This window comes from Girardinichthys multiradiatus, chromosome 12 (assembly GCF_021462225.1).
Source record: "Girardinichthys multiradiatus isolate DD_20200921_A chromosome 12, DD_fGirMul_XY1, whole genome shotgun sequence".
NCBI classification, from domain to species: domain Eukaryota; kingdom Metazoa; phylum Chordata; class Actinopteri; order Cyprinodontiformes; family Goodeidae; genus Girardinichthys; species Girardinichthys multiradiatus.
The window spans coordinates 34,331,835-34,345,833 of NC_061805.1; the positions used below are offsets into that span (position 1 = coordinate 34,331,835).

A 13,999-nucleotide genomic window follows, 5' to 3' on the forward strand; every position below is an offset into this window, starting at 1 on the left:
CTTCATCCTTCCCTGTGTTGACAAGCTTTAAATGATCTGAAAGTCCGGTTCAGAGCAACCTGGCGTCTTAACACCTCAGCAGAGCCACAGGCTGATCAACTCCGTACCACATCGCATTGATGCAGTAATTCATGCAACCGCTGCGTCACTGCGATCTATATTCTAGCAGCAACTGTTGTTGGCAGGATTTGAACCTGCGTGGGGAGCCCTCAATAGATGTGCATGTGTGAATTTATTTTGCCCACACAAACATAAGTCAAACAGAAACCCATGCAGTTTTAATAAAATTTGAAGGATGTAAAAAAGCACATTATTCCTTTGATTATCTCTTTATTTCTAAGCTTAAAATAAAAAAATATCTCAGAGGAAAGGTTTGAGCAGTTCACACTGCAAGTAAAAAGTAACACCTACTCTAGGAAATGTCAGTTTGTCCTCTTTCTGTAGCTGTCAATGAGTATTTTAATTCTTGTTAGTTTTTTATCTGTTTTTCTCCTTGCTTACAGGTTGTATTCCAGTGAAATATCTTGGGCTGTTTCAAATGCTCTCCTGTCCAGAGCTGACCACTGATATTTAAGCAAAAGTGCTGACAGGAATATTGAAAACAGTCATCTAATCCAAGGTGTTGGATTAGTCCATTAATCTTCATTATTCTTTAATTCTGCTTGGTAGTTTAGTTGGATTGTTTAGCATAGTAAAGAGTTTGTTTATTGAAATATGTCTGACTTTGAGTTGACTTATTTTTGTTAATAAATTCTTGCATTTTAAGAAATTGTGTGAATTCATTCCATGTGTGTGCAGAGTTTTGCTGTTCAATAATGTCAGAGCTTGGCTCATCCCTTTCAATTTTGTCCTAATACCATCGCCTTACTGGGCTGGTATTCACAGGACAACCCTTAACAGACCGAAATATTATTTGATAAAATATTTAAATATTAATATTAAATAGTAAATAATATTCTCAGATTCATAATCCCAACAAAGGTTTGTTAGGGAATAGGAGACGTCCTCTGTTCGTATACTGAAGTTTACTGCTTCAAGGGTTCACAATCATTGCAATAAATGAACGCTTCAGTGAAATGTACCCAGTAGCACGAAACCACTGCATAATTAGCCCAAGCACCTGCTTTACAGTTGCACACATATTCCTGTCTATATGCAGTGCGATCTTTTTTCAGTTTAATTTAGTTTGTTCAAATAGCACCAATTCACAAAAATGGGATCTGGAGATAAACAGGACAAACAGGTCAGATTCTTGACTCATTATTTAGGTCCTAATTTGGTCCCAAATCAGTTTGAAACAATCTAAATCCTTCCAAACAAATACATACATCCCAATTCAGTATTAATGATAACACAATATAATGTAATTTAGTTATTCTCCTGATTGTTTAATGCAAGTTGGGAAAATGTAATCTAAGAAAACCCAACCATCTGCATCGAATCATTGACTTTGCAGCCAGAAATTGATGATCTTTGTTTGATGATTTGCTTCAAGTCTATGAGATCGGAAGCCATTGTTCCAACACATCTCTCTGATTCCTTATCAGAACCTCATGTGAAGGCGCTGAGGTTTTAAGAGTCAGATGTCATATTGAGTGAGCTACTGGTAACCAGTTATTGACGGGCGAGATATAACTGTCATCAGGGCATCGCAGCTGTCATCGGCTGGATTGGGTCAGTGGCAGTGTTTAAGTTAATGAAATAAAGTCATCAAGACAGCCTGGCTCCTTCAGCAGAGCATGGTGCTCTCAAGAGATTAATGTTGCTCACTTTACCCGTCAGTGGTTTTTGTGTTGTGGATGATTGCTGAGCATGTTAACCATTATCTAGATAAGGAAACTGCAATTACTGTGAATGCTACCATTAAATGAAATGGTGGCATCAGATGTGCCATCACTGAAGATGACTGCACATCATTTCAAAAAGCCAATTCTGAAAAGGGGAAAGGACTAATTGTTTCTTTCTGTTTATGTGTGGTGGTGTGTGTGTGTGTGTGTGTGTGTGTGTGTGTGTGTGTGTGTGTGTGCGCTATTGACTCTCTCAGCTGTGTAAGCAACCAGCACCAGCCATGCTGAGAGTACAATATCTCGGAGCCGACATGCTTACAGGTGCAACCTAGTTTTACTATATCTTCCCTTACTGACTGGTCCAGCTGACTCAGTCAAACCATTACACTGTAAATGTAGTACTTTTTGTCAGGTTCATTCTAAATGCTACATACCTGACCTGTGTTTAGTTCAGACTTAATACTCTTTATTCTTCTAGATCATTGGTTTCCACTTTTGGAGCCGAGGGATTGAGGATAACAGGACCAGTACCAGTTGAAGTAGTTGAGATGCCTAGAGTGGTATTCTGGAGAAAATATGGGTATCAATTATTGCAAGCTAAAAATAAAAAAATTAACTATGATATACAACTTATAAGCTCAAACAGCCCAAAAGATTGGCTGTTCAAGCATATTGAGTTTCAATGGAAGGTACTCAAAAAAGGGGTGTATTGGAAACACTTTGTCCTTTCCTGTTGCACTGCCATTTTAAAATGTCTAGCGGTACGCTGGTACTTGAAAACCTCCGTATTTAGTATGGTAATACTCGTTAGTATTACCAAATATAGCACATCCGCCATATTTATTCTTCGCTGTGATTTTGTAGTCCAAGCTCAAGTATTCCTACGCTGCAAGAGGATAAGTTCGGTTCGGTTGTTGGGTGTATTAACTAGGGATGGAGGATAAATCTGCACGGCAGATATTATCGGCCGATATATCTAATTTCTTTTTATATCGGCATCAGTCCGATGAGTAAAAATGTTCCCCGATGTCATATTGTTTGGTTTGTGTGACTGCGGGATTCCAAACAGTCCCTGAACGCAGCTGGAGACGCTCCAATTCACACATGCGGACATTAAAGTTCAATGGCAGGTCAATGCTAAAGCCAACATGTCAGCAGTCTGGAAGTATTTTACGGTATCCCAAGAAGACAGCCAAATAGCAATATGCAATTCGTGCAAAGGTGAAGTTATGCGGGGTGGTGAGCACGCGAGGTCTTTCAATACCACAAATTTAAGAACACATTTGAAAAATAAACACCCATCGGTGTACAATGAATACCAGCAACAAGCTAATGTAAGCAAGCCCGGAGCTACCGATAAACAGGGAACTATTGCACAAGCACTGGAGAAAACAAAGAAATTCAGCAAAGATTCAGCGAAAGCCATATCTATAACAAAGAGGATAACCGAATGATTGCGCTGGACGACCAGCCTTTCTGTATAGTAGAGAACACAGGGTTTAGTCGGCTCATGGAACACACTGAGCCCCGTTACAGCTTACCGAATCGCCATTTTTTTTTCCGACACTGGACTACCTGAACTATACAAGGTTGTTGCTGCACGCATTCGTGAGCACACTTAAGTTCATACCTAAAACTGAAGGTGGATGTTGACAGTTACATCAAATAGGTTTACAGTCAGATAAGCTGAGCTTCTATTTTTTTTATGGCTGTTTGTTGTTACACGGGCTTTGTAAATGTTCCTGCTACATCTTTGCCTAAACATTTTAAGGCCAGTGCAATGTGATTGTACAATTTAAAGGCAAATTTGCATTTTCAATTAAAAAAAAAATCTGAATTTTTCCTATTATTATTAGTATGAATATTAAAAATTTCCATTCATTTTAATATCGGCAAATATCGGATATCGGCCACAGCAGCAATACAATTATCGTACATCAGTATCGGCAGAAAAATATCATATCGGACCCTCCCTAGTATTAACCCACACAATTCATTACACCGTCCCCCAGCATCAGAACCTCTTCGAAGTGCCTGGTTAAATTTTATTCTTTTATGGAAATATACCCACATCATTGGGGAAATCCCTATTTCCCCCACTTCAAGGATGAGTGCTTTCAGCAACCTCCACTAGAATCAAGAAGAATTTGCTGAAAGACTTAATGTGATTTGGGGGTCAGTTCTTTCTGTCGATGGAAACGCGTCGACGCACACAGCAAAGCAGTAAGCTGCAAATAATGATAAAATGACAGCAAACTTTATTTTAGACAATTTATAGTGAGTTGATACGAAGTCCTTGCCATTGTTTTGACAGCAGTAGCATCGTGTATTCTGCTTATGTTAGTGCTGTGTGCTGCTTTTAACTCCTTGAGGACAGAACTGTACTGCATGTTTTGAATAGTCCTATTACATAAACAATTTTGCGTTGTTTTTGCCATTTTTGTCTTGTCGTATTTTGATAACGTATCAAACTACAAAAATGGCAACCTTTGTTGTAACGAGTTGTTTTTTGAGCTGTGGTGGCCTTTCTATTATCTCCAACAAGTCTGCCCATTCTCTCCTGTCATCAACAAGGGATTTCCATCCACATATCTGCAGCTCGTTGGATATTCCTTTACTTTCCGAACAGTTCTTTGAAAATCCTAGCAGATCAGCAGTTTCTGAAATATGAACCATGGCACAGTCAAAGTCACTTAAATCCCCTTTCTTGCCCATTCTGATGCCCAAGTTATCCTTCCCAGTCTAGATGCCTAAATGCTTTGAGTCTCTACAATAGGAATGGCTGTTTCAGTATTTGTATTAACCATCAAATTGAACAATGTACCTAATAAAGTGGCCGGTGAGTGAATGCATCTAAACGATTTTGTTTCTGTCTTGCAGCAGTACAGTAGTTTGGGTCTGATTAAAACCAGGAGTAGAGATTAGAAACCCTCCACACCCCACCTTGCCAGTAAAGTAAATGCTTCAACCCGTGACGTCACTGTCCACCTCACTATCCCATAATTAAAATAAAAAATGTTAGATATGTTTTAGTTTTAAATTTATTTTGATGTGGGTATAATATGGAACATTAAGTCGGATGTAGAGTAAACACTGAAAACTTTTACCTCCTGCAGATGTTTCGTTGCCCGGTTGACAGCCTCTTCGTACCCGGACTGCCTCAGCTCGCTCAGACTCTCGTAGTACTCATCTGGGTCGTCGTTTTCCGTGAACAGAACCTGCGACAGGATCTTCCATCCGCAGGTATCAAGTGCATGGCCCAGGTACATCTGTAAGCCGTGGCACAGCTCTTCCATTTCTGTTTCCGACATCTCCGGGGGTCCGAACAGGACCGTCCACATCCCGGCTGGCTCCTCCGGAAACACCGGCAAGCAGGGCTCCAGGACCGAGTTCACGGAGCAGAGCTGCAGGTGGATGGCCCGCAGGTCCAGGAAGGAGAAGAGCCCAGCCCAGCTGCAGTCCTCTCTGCTCGGGCTGTCCAGCTCCTCCAGCTCCAGGGAGTCCAATGAAGGGGACAGCTGGTCCTCACCAAGTAGCTCCGCATCAGTCTGAAACTTGACTGGACTCGGTTTTATCGCGATGACGGACTTGGTTTTAGGGTTGCATCCTTTACTTGGACTCCGAGACACTTGATCCCTGACGGGACTTTGAGGCCATCTTATTTTGTCCACATCCAGGCTGGTGAGTTCGGCCAGTGGGTCCCTGCCACAGCTTCTTCTCTGAACCGTCCTGTCGTGACACGTAATGGCAAATTTACCCTCCACCTCGTTCCAGGCGACGATAAAAACAAATTTGTGCTTCTGCTTTTCCTCAAACGCATTGGGGCGGACGGCTACCCATCCCGACTCTAAATTATCCTCCATGGTGAAGGACATTTCTGCCAAGTAATTAGAAGCGGACTCCAGAAACTGAATGAAACCGAGGCGTAGCTAGACAGAGAGCTTCACAGCGTTGCAACAAAATTAACCGTTTCCCTCCGGGGAGACTTATTTTCCTGCGGGGCTACCCTCCTTCGTTTGGGCGGATGAATTTGGGGCAGTGCGGTGTCATTTCCCATCTCTGGCCCACTTGCCTCCAACTCGGATGTGTGCCCGTCTATTTCAGCCTCCTTCAGCTGCTAGCCTTGTTTTTAGCCCCATACACGGAAACACAGCAACAACAGGCGACAGTGTTTCTGTTTACCACCCGTCCACAGCTCGAGCCGCCGCAGCCTCCGAGCTGCGACCCGTTATCCTCAATCCCTGGGGTCCAGACCTCCCTTTTTATCATAAAGCAACGATGTGGAGCTAAAACAGAAGGGCACATCGTTCAAAAACAACAAGCCGGGGACATGCATGAGTAGGATGGACGGGTTTGTCCAACTGCGTTGTTAGAAAAGCTAGCATCTTCTCCAAACTGACGGCAAGTCCGAGTTATTCCTCGTTTGCTCAGAGCAGAATGATGCTGCATTAAAGGCCTTCCAGAAATGTGGGATTTGCATTCAAGAAGTCTCGTTCATATACAACAATAAGGCAGAATGTAGTGGGGTTTCCTTAGATTATTTAACCAAAAAATACACATTTTCTATTTTTGTTGTTTTCATAAGAAATCTGATTAGAAGAAGATCTGTTACACATCCAAGAAGGTTTCTTCAGTAAGCATTTGAACGCAGCAATTGGAATCTCGACACATCCAGTGCACGTAGAGACGCGCTGACGTCGTGTATAGGATATTATATTCCCAAAGCTGGGATCGTAAGGCATTACGACAGAGTTCTCAAGATCATCTCCAGGAAACAAACATGTAGTTTCCTAGGAATTGTTAAATCCGATAAAACAGCGATGGGCTGCACGGTGGAGCAGTTGGTAGCACTGTAAGGTCGTGTGTTCGACTCCCGACCGACGGTTTTTCAGCATGGACTTTGCATTTTCTCCCTGTTCCATGTTAATTAGTCTTCTCTAAATTGCCCTTAGGTGTGCATGGTTGTTTGTCCTGCGATCAACCCGTACGGAAGAAGCGGGTATAGAGAATAGATGGATGGATAAAACAGTGATATATAAAACTACATTAAAAGCCAATTTATTGTACAAAGTTGAATATAATTTGTTAAAGTACACGTTCTGTATTTCTGCATGCTTGTAAAGGCAACATAAGTAGCTGAGAAAAGTAACTGCCACTATACAGAGTTTTTCTGTAAATTTTGTATCAGACAAGGACAATCTGACCTAGACCTTTGATTATTTCTTAAGACAAAATCGTTATTTAAAATAATCTGGGCCTATGTGAAAGGTAATTACCACATTACTGAATCATAAAAATAACTTTGATTAGTAACATTTTTTGTTTAATTTGAATAACCAAACCATAGCCTGATTACTGTATGACATCTACAATAAAAGTAAGTAAGTCTGACACCATGAAGCAGGCTATAAGATACCAGAATCCAACACATTATGCCCTGATCTAAAGAATTCAAGATAAGATTAAAAACAATGTTATCGACATCCCTGCTGGAAAGGGCTACAGCCATTTCTCTCACTTTGGGAGCAGTGTAGAAACAATTATCCACAAATGGAGAAAACATACAGCCCTGTTGAACCTTCCCAAAGCAGTCACCCAACCAAAATTACCGACCAAAAAGAAAGCAAAGTGCCATCTTAGGCTTATTTTAATGATTGATCCCATCTACCAAGTGTAAATGCATTATTAATGAAATGTAATCCGAAGCCTATTGATTTATGTTGTACAAGTATGATTTTAGGACCAATGGAAACAGGCTTTCAGTCTTTACGAAGTGATCCACACTGCCTGAACTGCCTAAAGAGAAGGGAAAAAATCCAATTCAGGTCAATTAGTTTTATTTATATTGTGCCGATCCACAACAAATGTCCTCTCATGGCACTTAGCTAAAAAATAAGTCAAATTATCTACAGAAATATACAGTCAATTCAATCATGCACAACGTCAATTACATAGATTCCAGTTTGATCCTAGTTATTAAACAATGCAGTCAGTTTAGTTTATTATTCAAATTGCTAAATGGTTTTTCCATCTAAAGTAATCCAGTCAATTGCATCGTGTCACTGACTTGCAGCAGTCATTCCTCCTGAACAAGCATGTAGTGACGGTGGACAGTTGATTGCATCGTGTCGTTGACTTCGTAGCAATTCCTTCTACGGAGGAATCATAACAGTGGTGGGAAATCTCAGCTTTCACAAAAAGAAACCATCACCAGAACCTGGCTTGGTGTGAGCGGCCATGTCAAATGGCTGACTGTGAGTTCTGAGAAGAAAGAACAAACACACACACATAAACCTCAGAGGCACTGGTGCAGGACTATCGTCAGTTAAGGAAAAAGTAAAGAGTTATTAGCAGCAGGAGCTCATTTAGTGGCTTCATCATTTGACAGAAACAGTGTAACATTAGAAGCTCTGTGCTGGTAGTAAAATCCATGCCATCAGTAAAGGTCTGTGTGTACTCCTCAAGACAGAGAAATTGTTTATTTTGCTTGAGGCTGCAAGAACAAGTTCTTCCTGGCAAAGACATTTCATACTTCACAAGAACTAAAGTGCAGAACTCCCAGGAAGTCTTTGTAGGTCCACACACCAACTTCATATTTCTCTGACACCCCTTAAGAGACATTTATGCCCAGAATATTAGTCAAGAACAAGCTGCAAGAACCCCAAATCCCTGGTCAAAAGAACAAAATTATGTTTTATTCTTGCAGCTCCGGTTGAGAAAACAAATGTCTCTGTTCTTACACAGTATGTATTGGCCTTATGAGAAGAAATAACAATTTACATTTATTCGCAGCTAATCTCCCTTTGTTGCCTTGTGACTCACAAAAATTAATCACTTGTCAGGGTGCATTACTTGTAAACATTTAGGAGACACATCAATAGATCCCAACACTTTATGGAGCTTCGGCTGTGATGTCCTGTGGAGAAATGTATTTTCAATATCATGGCAGAAATAGTCATTTTTAAATTCAAAGCTGGACCAAACAGCAGTTTGGAAGGATCATGGTGGAGGTTTAATGAAGGGAGGAGAAAGTGTACAGAAACCCCACAAGCAGAGTAACAGGAGAACCCAGCGAAAAAATAATGAAAACCAGCAACGTTATATACCGAGGTGAGAGTGGAGAATGACATTAGAAAGCAGGTGGGTTAGTCAGGGCGATTTGGAAAAGCTGCAGAGGAGAGAAAACCAGGTAGACAGAGGGAAGGTGAATAATTAACACAGAGGGAACTAAACTAGACACAACGAAACTACAAACAAAGACCAACTATAATACACAGAGAAAAGAACACAAGAACGAGTGAGAAACCAATATGGCAACACCTTCCTAACAATAATGAACAGAGAAAAAACTGAGTATTAAACATAATACCAATTACAATAGGCCTTCGCAGCGCTTTGCTGCTAGGGCCTAATTAAATATAATTAAAAGGAACTGATCAAAGCACAAAAACAAATAAAAACCAAAACCCAAACACTCGAGGATCAAAACAGAAATACAATGAAGCATTGGTGACCGTCAATGATGTAGCAACACCAACATGTAAAGACAGTATTTAACTTAAACCTAAAGCAGAGACTAGAGAGGCCATAAAATGTTAAACCTTTTAGAGTATGTAGCTTTCCTGCATATTTGTCTCCTGCTTTAACAGCTAAGAGTTTGTCTGCAGTTAAATCTATACACATTTTATAACTAAGCATTACACAGCCCTTATAAATAAACAATGAACCTGTAACTTTCGATTCATTTTAAATACATTAGGACATAATTCAAAGGTTGTAGCAGACCAGCTAGTGCTATTTTTCTCTATCGAGAAAGCTGTTAAATTTGGGTTAATCTTACAACAAATGTGTTCTTATCTTTACCCTTTAATTATGTGCTTTCAATAGTGTCTTGCAAAAGCATTCCCTCCTCTTTTTTACAATTTGTCATGTTTTGACCTCAAACTTTGATGTATTTTAAGGAGATTTTAGGTGAAAGATCCAAACAAAGAATTGTGTTACTGTGAAGTGGAAGAAAATGATGCATGATTTTCATTTTTGCTATCTGAACAGTGTGGTATGCATTTTAATTCTACCCATTCAATTCAATTCAATTCAATTCAATTCAATTCAGTTTTATTTATATAGCGCCAATTCACAACACATGTTGTCTCAAGGCACTTCACAACAGTCAGGTACATACATTCCAATTAATCCTAACAATTGAACAGTGCAGTCAGAGTTAGTTATTTATTCAAATTGGATAAAAAGTTTTTCTATCTAAGGGAACCCAGCAGACTGCTTCCAGTCAGTGACTTGCAGCATTCCCTCCTCCTGGATGAGCATGTAGAGACAGTGGACAGTCACTGGCGTTGACTTTGCAGCATTCCCTCATACTGAGCATGCATGTAGTGACAGTGAAGAGGAACAACTCCCTTTAAACAAGAAGAAACCTCCAGCAGAACCAGGCTCAGTGTGAGCGGCCATCTGCCACGACCGACTGGGGGTTTGAGAGAACAGAGTAGAGACACAAAGAGAACAAAGAAGCACTGATCCAGGGGTACTTTCTATGGGAAGGAAAAGTAAATGTTGACGGATGTTGCTCCTTTAGTGGCTTCAACTAGAAAGAAAGAACAGATAAACTCTGAGCCAGTTTTCAAGGTTGGAGTCTGAAAGAGAGCACATACATTTAGTTACAGTTAAGCTCAGTCAATCGCTATGTCTAGGAGAGAGAAAGGGTTAAACACTAAAAGACAGGGCCATGTGGATCATCGGTAGAGGGTGAGCATTAAGTTGTTGCCAGCAGAAGCTCGGACGATTCCCCTCTCCAGAAAGGTGTCACAGGTAGACACAGAGCCAGGCCAGGTGTAGCTTCTAGGAAGAGAATAGAGAGAACAAGGTTAAAAGCTGAAATAACAGCAAATAATGCAAAATTGGAGAGTAGTGTGAGAATGTAGCGAAGAGGGTGAAAGTGGTCATTATGTCCTCCAGCAGCCTAAGCCTATAGCAGCATAACTACACAGATAGTTTCAGTTCAGATTATTTAGTTAAACGGCGCTTATTTACAACAATGTCGTCTCAAGGCACCTCACAAAGGATCCCACTGATGGTCATTGTTATACTAAAAACCACAAGGATTGGGATACATCCCTCTGTCAGACTAATTATAACCACTGGAAAAGAGAGGGGGTCATACAGGTAGCAGAAATGGAGGGTGTGTTTGCACCTCAACCATAACTGAGCTGGTTTAGGCTAAACTTGACTCCCCCTTACTCCAACCAACAGGAAAGGAGGAAGGCTCCCTCCCTGATAACCTAAGCCACTCTAACAATAAGCTTCATCAAAAAGGAAAGTTTTAAGCCTAGCCTTAAAAGTAGACAGGGTGTCTGCCTCACGGACCAAAACTGGGAGCTGGTTCCACAGGAGAGGAACCTGATAACTAAAGGATCTGCCTCCCATTCTACTTCTAGAGACTCTAGGAACCACCAGTAAACCTGCAGTCTGAGAACGAAGTGCTCTGTTAGGAACATATGGAACAATCAGATCTCTGATGTATGATGGAGCTAGATCATTAAGGGCTTTATATGTGAGGAGGAGAATTTTAAATTCTATTCTGGATTTAACAGGGAGCCAATGAAGGGAAGCTAAAATAGGAGGAATATGATCTCTCTTTTTAATTTTCATCAGAACTCTTGCTGCAGCATTCTGAATCAGCTGAAGGCTTTTAACTGCATTTTGTGGACATCCTGATAGTAAAGAATTACAATAGTCCAGCCTTGAAGTAACAAATGCATGGACTAGTTTTTCAGTGTCACTCCAGGATATTTCTAATTTTGGCAATTTTCCAGAGATGAAAAAAGGAAATCCTAGAAATCTGTTTAATATGGGATTTAAATGACTTGTCTTGGTCAAAAATAACACCAAGGTTTTTTACTTTATTACCGGAAGTCAATTTAATGCCATCCAGGTTAAGTGATTGACTAAGCAGTTTCTTTTTTAAAGACTTCGGTCCAAAGACGACAACTTATGTCTTGTCTGAATTTAGAAGCAAAAAATGTAAAGTCATCCAAGTTTTTATATCTTCAAGACATGCTTGTAGTCTATCTAACAGGTTGGGCTCATCAGGATTCATGGATAAGTAAAGCTGAGTATCATCAGTGTAACAGTGAAAATTTATCCTATGCTGCCTGATGATTTTACCTATTGGAAGCATATATATAGTGAAGATAATTGGCCCAAGTACAGAACCCTGTGGTACTCCACAATTAACCCTGGAGTTTAAAGTTGATTTATCATTTACATGAACAAACTGGAATCTGTCAGAGAGATAAGATTTAAACCAGCCTAGCGCTGTTCCCCTGATCCCTACAGCATATTCCAGCCTTTTTAAGAGAATATGATGGTCGACTGGATCAAATGCAGCACTGAGATCTAACAGAACCAGTACAGACACAAGTCCATTATCTGAGGCCATAAGAATATCATTAGTGACTTTCAGCAGAGCTGTTTCAGTGCTATGATGAGCTCTGAAACCTGACTGAAACTCTACAAACAGGTCATTGCTGTATAAATGTTCACACATTTGATTAGCAACAATTTTCTCAAGAATTTTAGATAAGAATGGAAGATTGTCACAGCTGTCCAGTAACACCTCAAATGTTTTATCTTCCACCTCAGCCCTAGACCTTTCTGCTTCTACATGTTTGCCTTCAACCATATCAGAAGATGCTGATGCTTCCTTTGCTTCCCCCTTCCACCTGTGTGTCTCAAGAAGTTAGGTGAAGAGACAACTGGAGAGACTGAATAGGAATAAGGCTGCAGGTCCAGATCGTGTCAGCCCTAGAGTCCTGAAGGCCTGTGCAGAGCAGCTCTGTGGGATTCTGCAGCACCTCTTCAACCTTAGCCTGGCCCAGGAGAAGGTTCCAGTGTTGTGGAAGACCTCCTGTCTTGTTCCAGTACCAAAGAAAACTCACCCATCAGTCCTCAATGACTATAGACCTGTTGCCCTGACATCTCACATCATGAAGGTCCTAGAGAGACTCCTGTTGGCCCACCTGAGTAAGCAAACAGTAAACCATCAGGACCCCCTTCAGTTTGCTTATCGCTGTGGAGTTGGAATTGAAGATGCCATCATACACCTGCTTCAACAAACCCACTGTCATCTGGACAAAGCCAGTAGCACTATGAGGATCATGTTCTTTGATTTCTCCAGTGCATTTAATACAATCCAACCTGATTTGCTTTGTCAGAAACTCCAGAAGACTCAGGTGGAGGCCTCAACAATCTCCACTACCTGACAAACAGACCACAGTTTGTGAGACTGAAGGGTTGTGAGTCTAACCAGGTAGTCAGCAGCACAGGAGCACCACAGGGGACTGTACTCTCACCATTCCTTTTCACTCTGTACACCTCAGACTTCCAGTACAAGACAGACTCCTGTCATCTGCAGAAATACTCGGATGATTCTGCAGTCGTGGGGTGGATCAGAGATGGACAAGAAGCTGAGTACAGGAAGGTGGTGGACCGCTTTGTGGCAGGGTGTGGAAACAATCATCTCATTTTGAACGTGACTAAAACAAAGGAGATTATTGTAGATTTTAAGAGAAACAGGAATAAGTCAAAAACTATTTATATCATGGGAGAAGAAGTGGAGGTGGTGGAGGAGTATAAATACCTCGGTGTTCACCTGGACAACAGACTAGAGTGGAGATGCAACTGTGAAGCCATCTACAAGAAGGGACAGAGCAGACTGTACTTCTTGAGGAAGCTTAGGTCATTTGGTGTTTGCAGCAAGATGCTGCATATCTTCTATAAGTCTGTTGTGGAAAGTGTGATCTCTTCTACCATCATCTGCTGGGGAAGCAGCATCAGAGCCAGGGACTTAAAAAAGCTCAACAAGCTGATAAAAAAGGCTGGCTCTGCTCTGGGGACTCCTCTGGAACCTCTGGAGATCATTGTAGAAAGACGGATTCTTCATAAAATGAAGAACATTATGGAGAACCCTGAGCATCCTCTTCATGAGACTGTCCTACAACAACAGAGTGTCTTCAGTCAGAGGCTTCTTCAGATCTGCTGTAAGACGGAGCGCTACAGGAGATCCTTCCTGGCCACAGCCATCAGCATCTACAACGGCTCTTTGAGGAAACCTTCATAATATGAGCTATAACAACATTTAATTTCCCTTTGGTATTAATAAAGTATTTTTGAATTTAATTGAATTGAATTGGATATAG

At 41.0% G+C, this 13,999-nt stretch overlaps 1 protein-coding gene across 4 annotated transcripts in view; it reads right to left on the reverse strand.

The window, feature by feature from the left end:
- The window catches only part of LOC124877735 (junction-mediating and -regulatory protein-like), a 29,244-nt gene extending 23,011 nt beyond the window's left edge, over positions 1–6,233 (reverse strand). For all 4 annotated transcript variants that reach the window (XR_007040595.1, XR_007040597.1, XR_007040596.1 and 1 more), the window contains exon 1: positions 4,895–6,233. Coding sequence is in view for 1 of the 4 variants with exons in the window: in XM_047381178.1 (XP_047237134.1) it covers positions 4,895–5,662 (768 nt within the window). In the remaining 3 variants the exon portion in view is untranslated. The remainder of the gene's footprint in view (positions 1–4,894) is intronic.
- Positions 6,234–13,999: the final 7,766 nt, after the last annotated feature.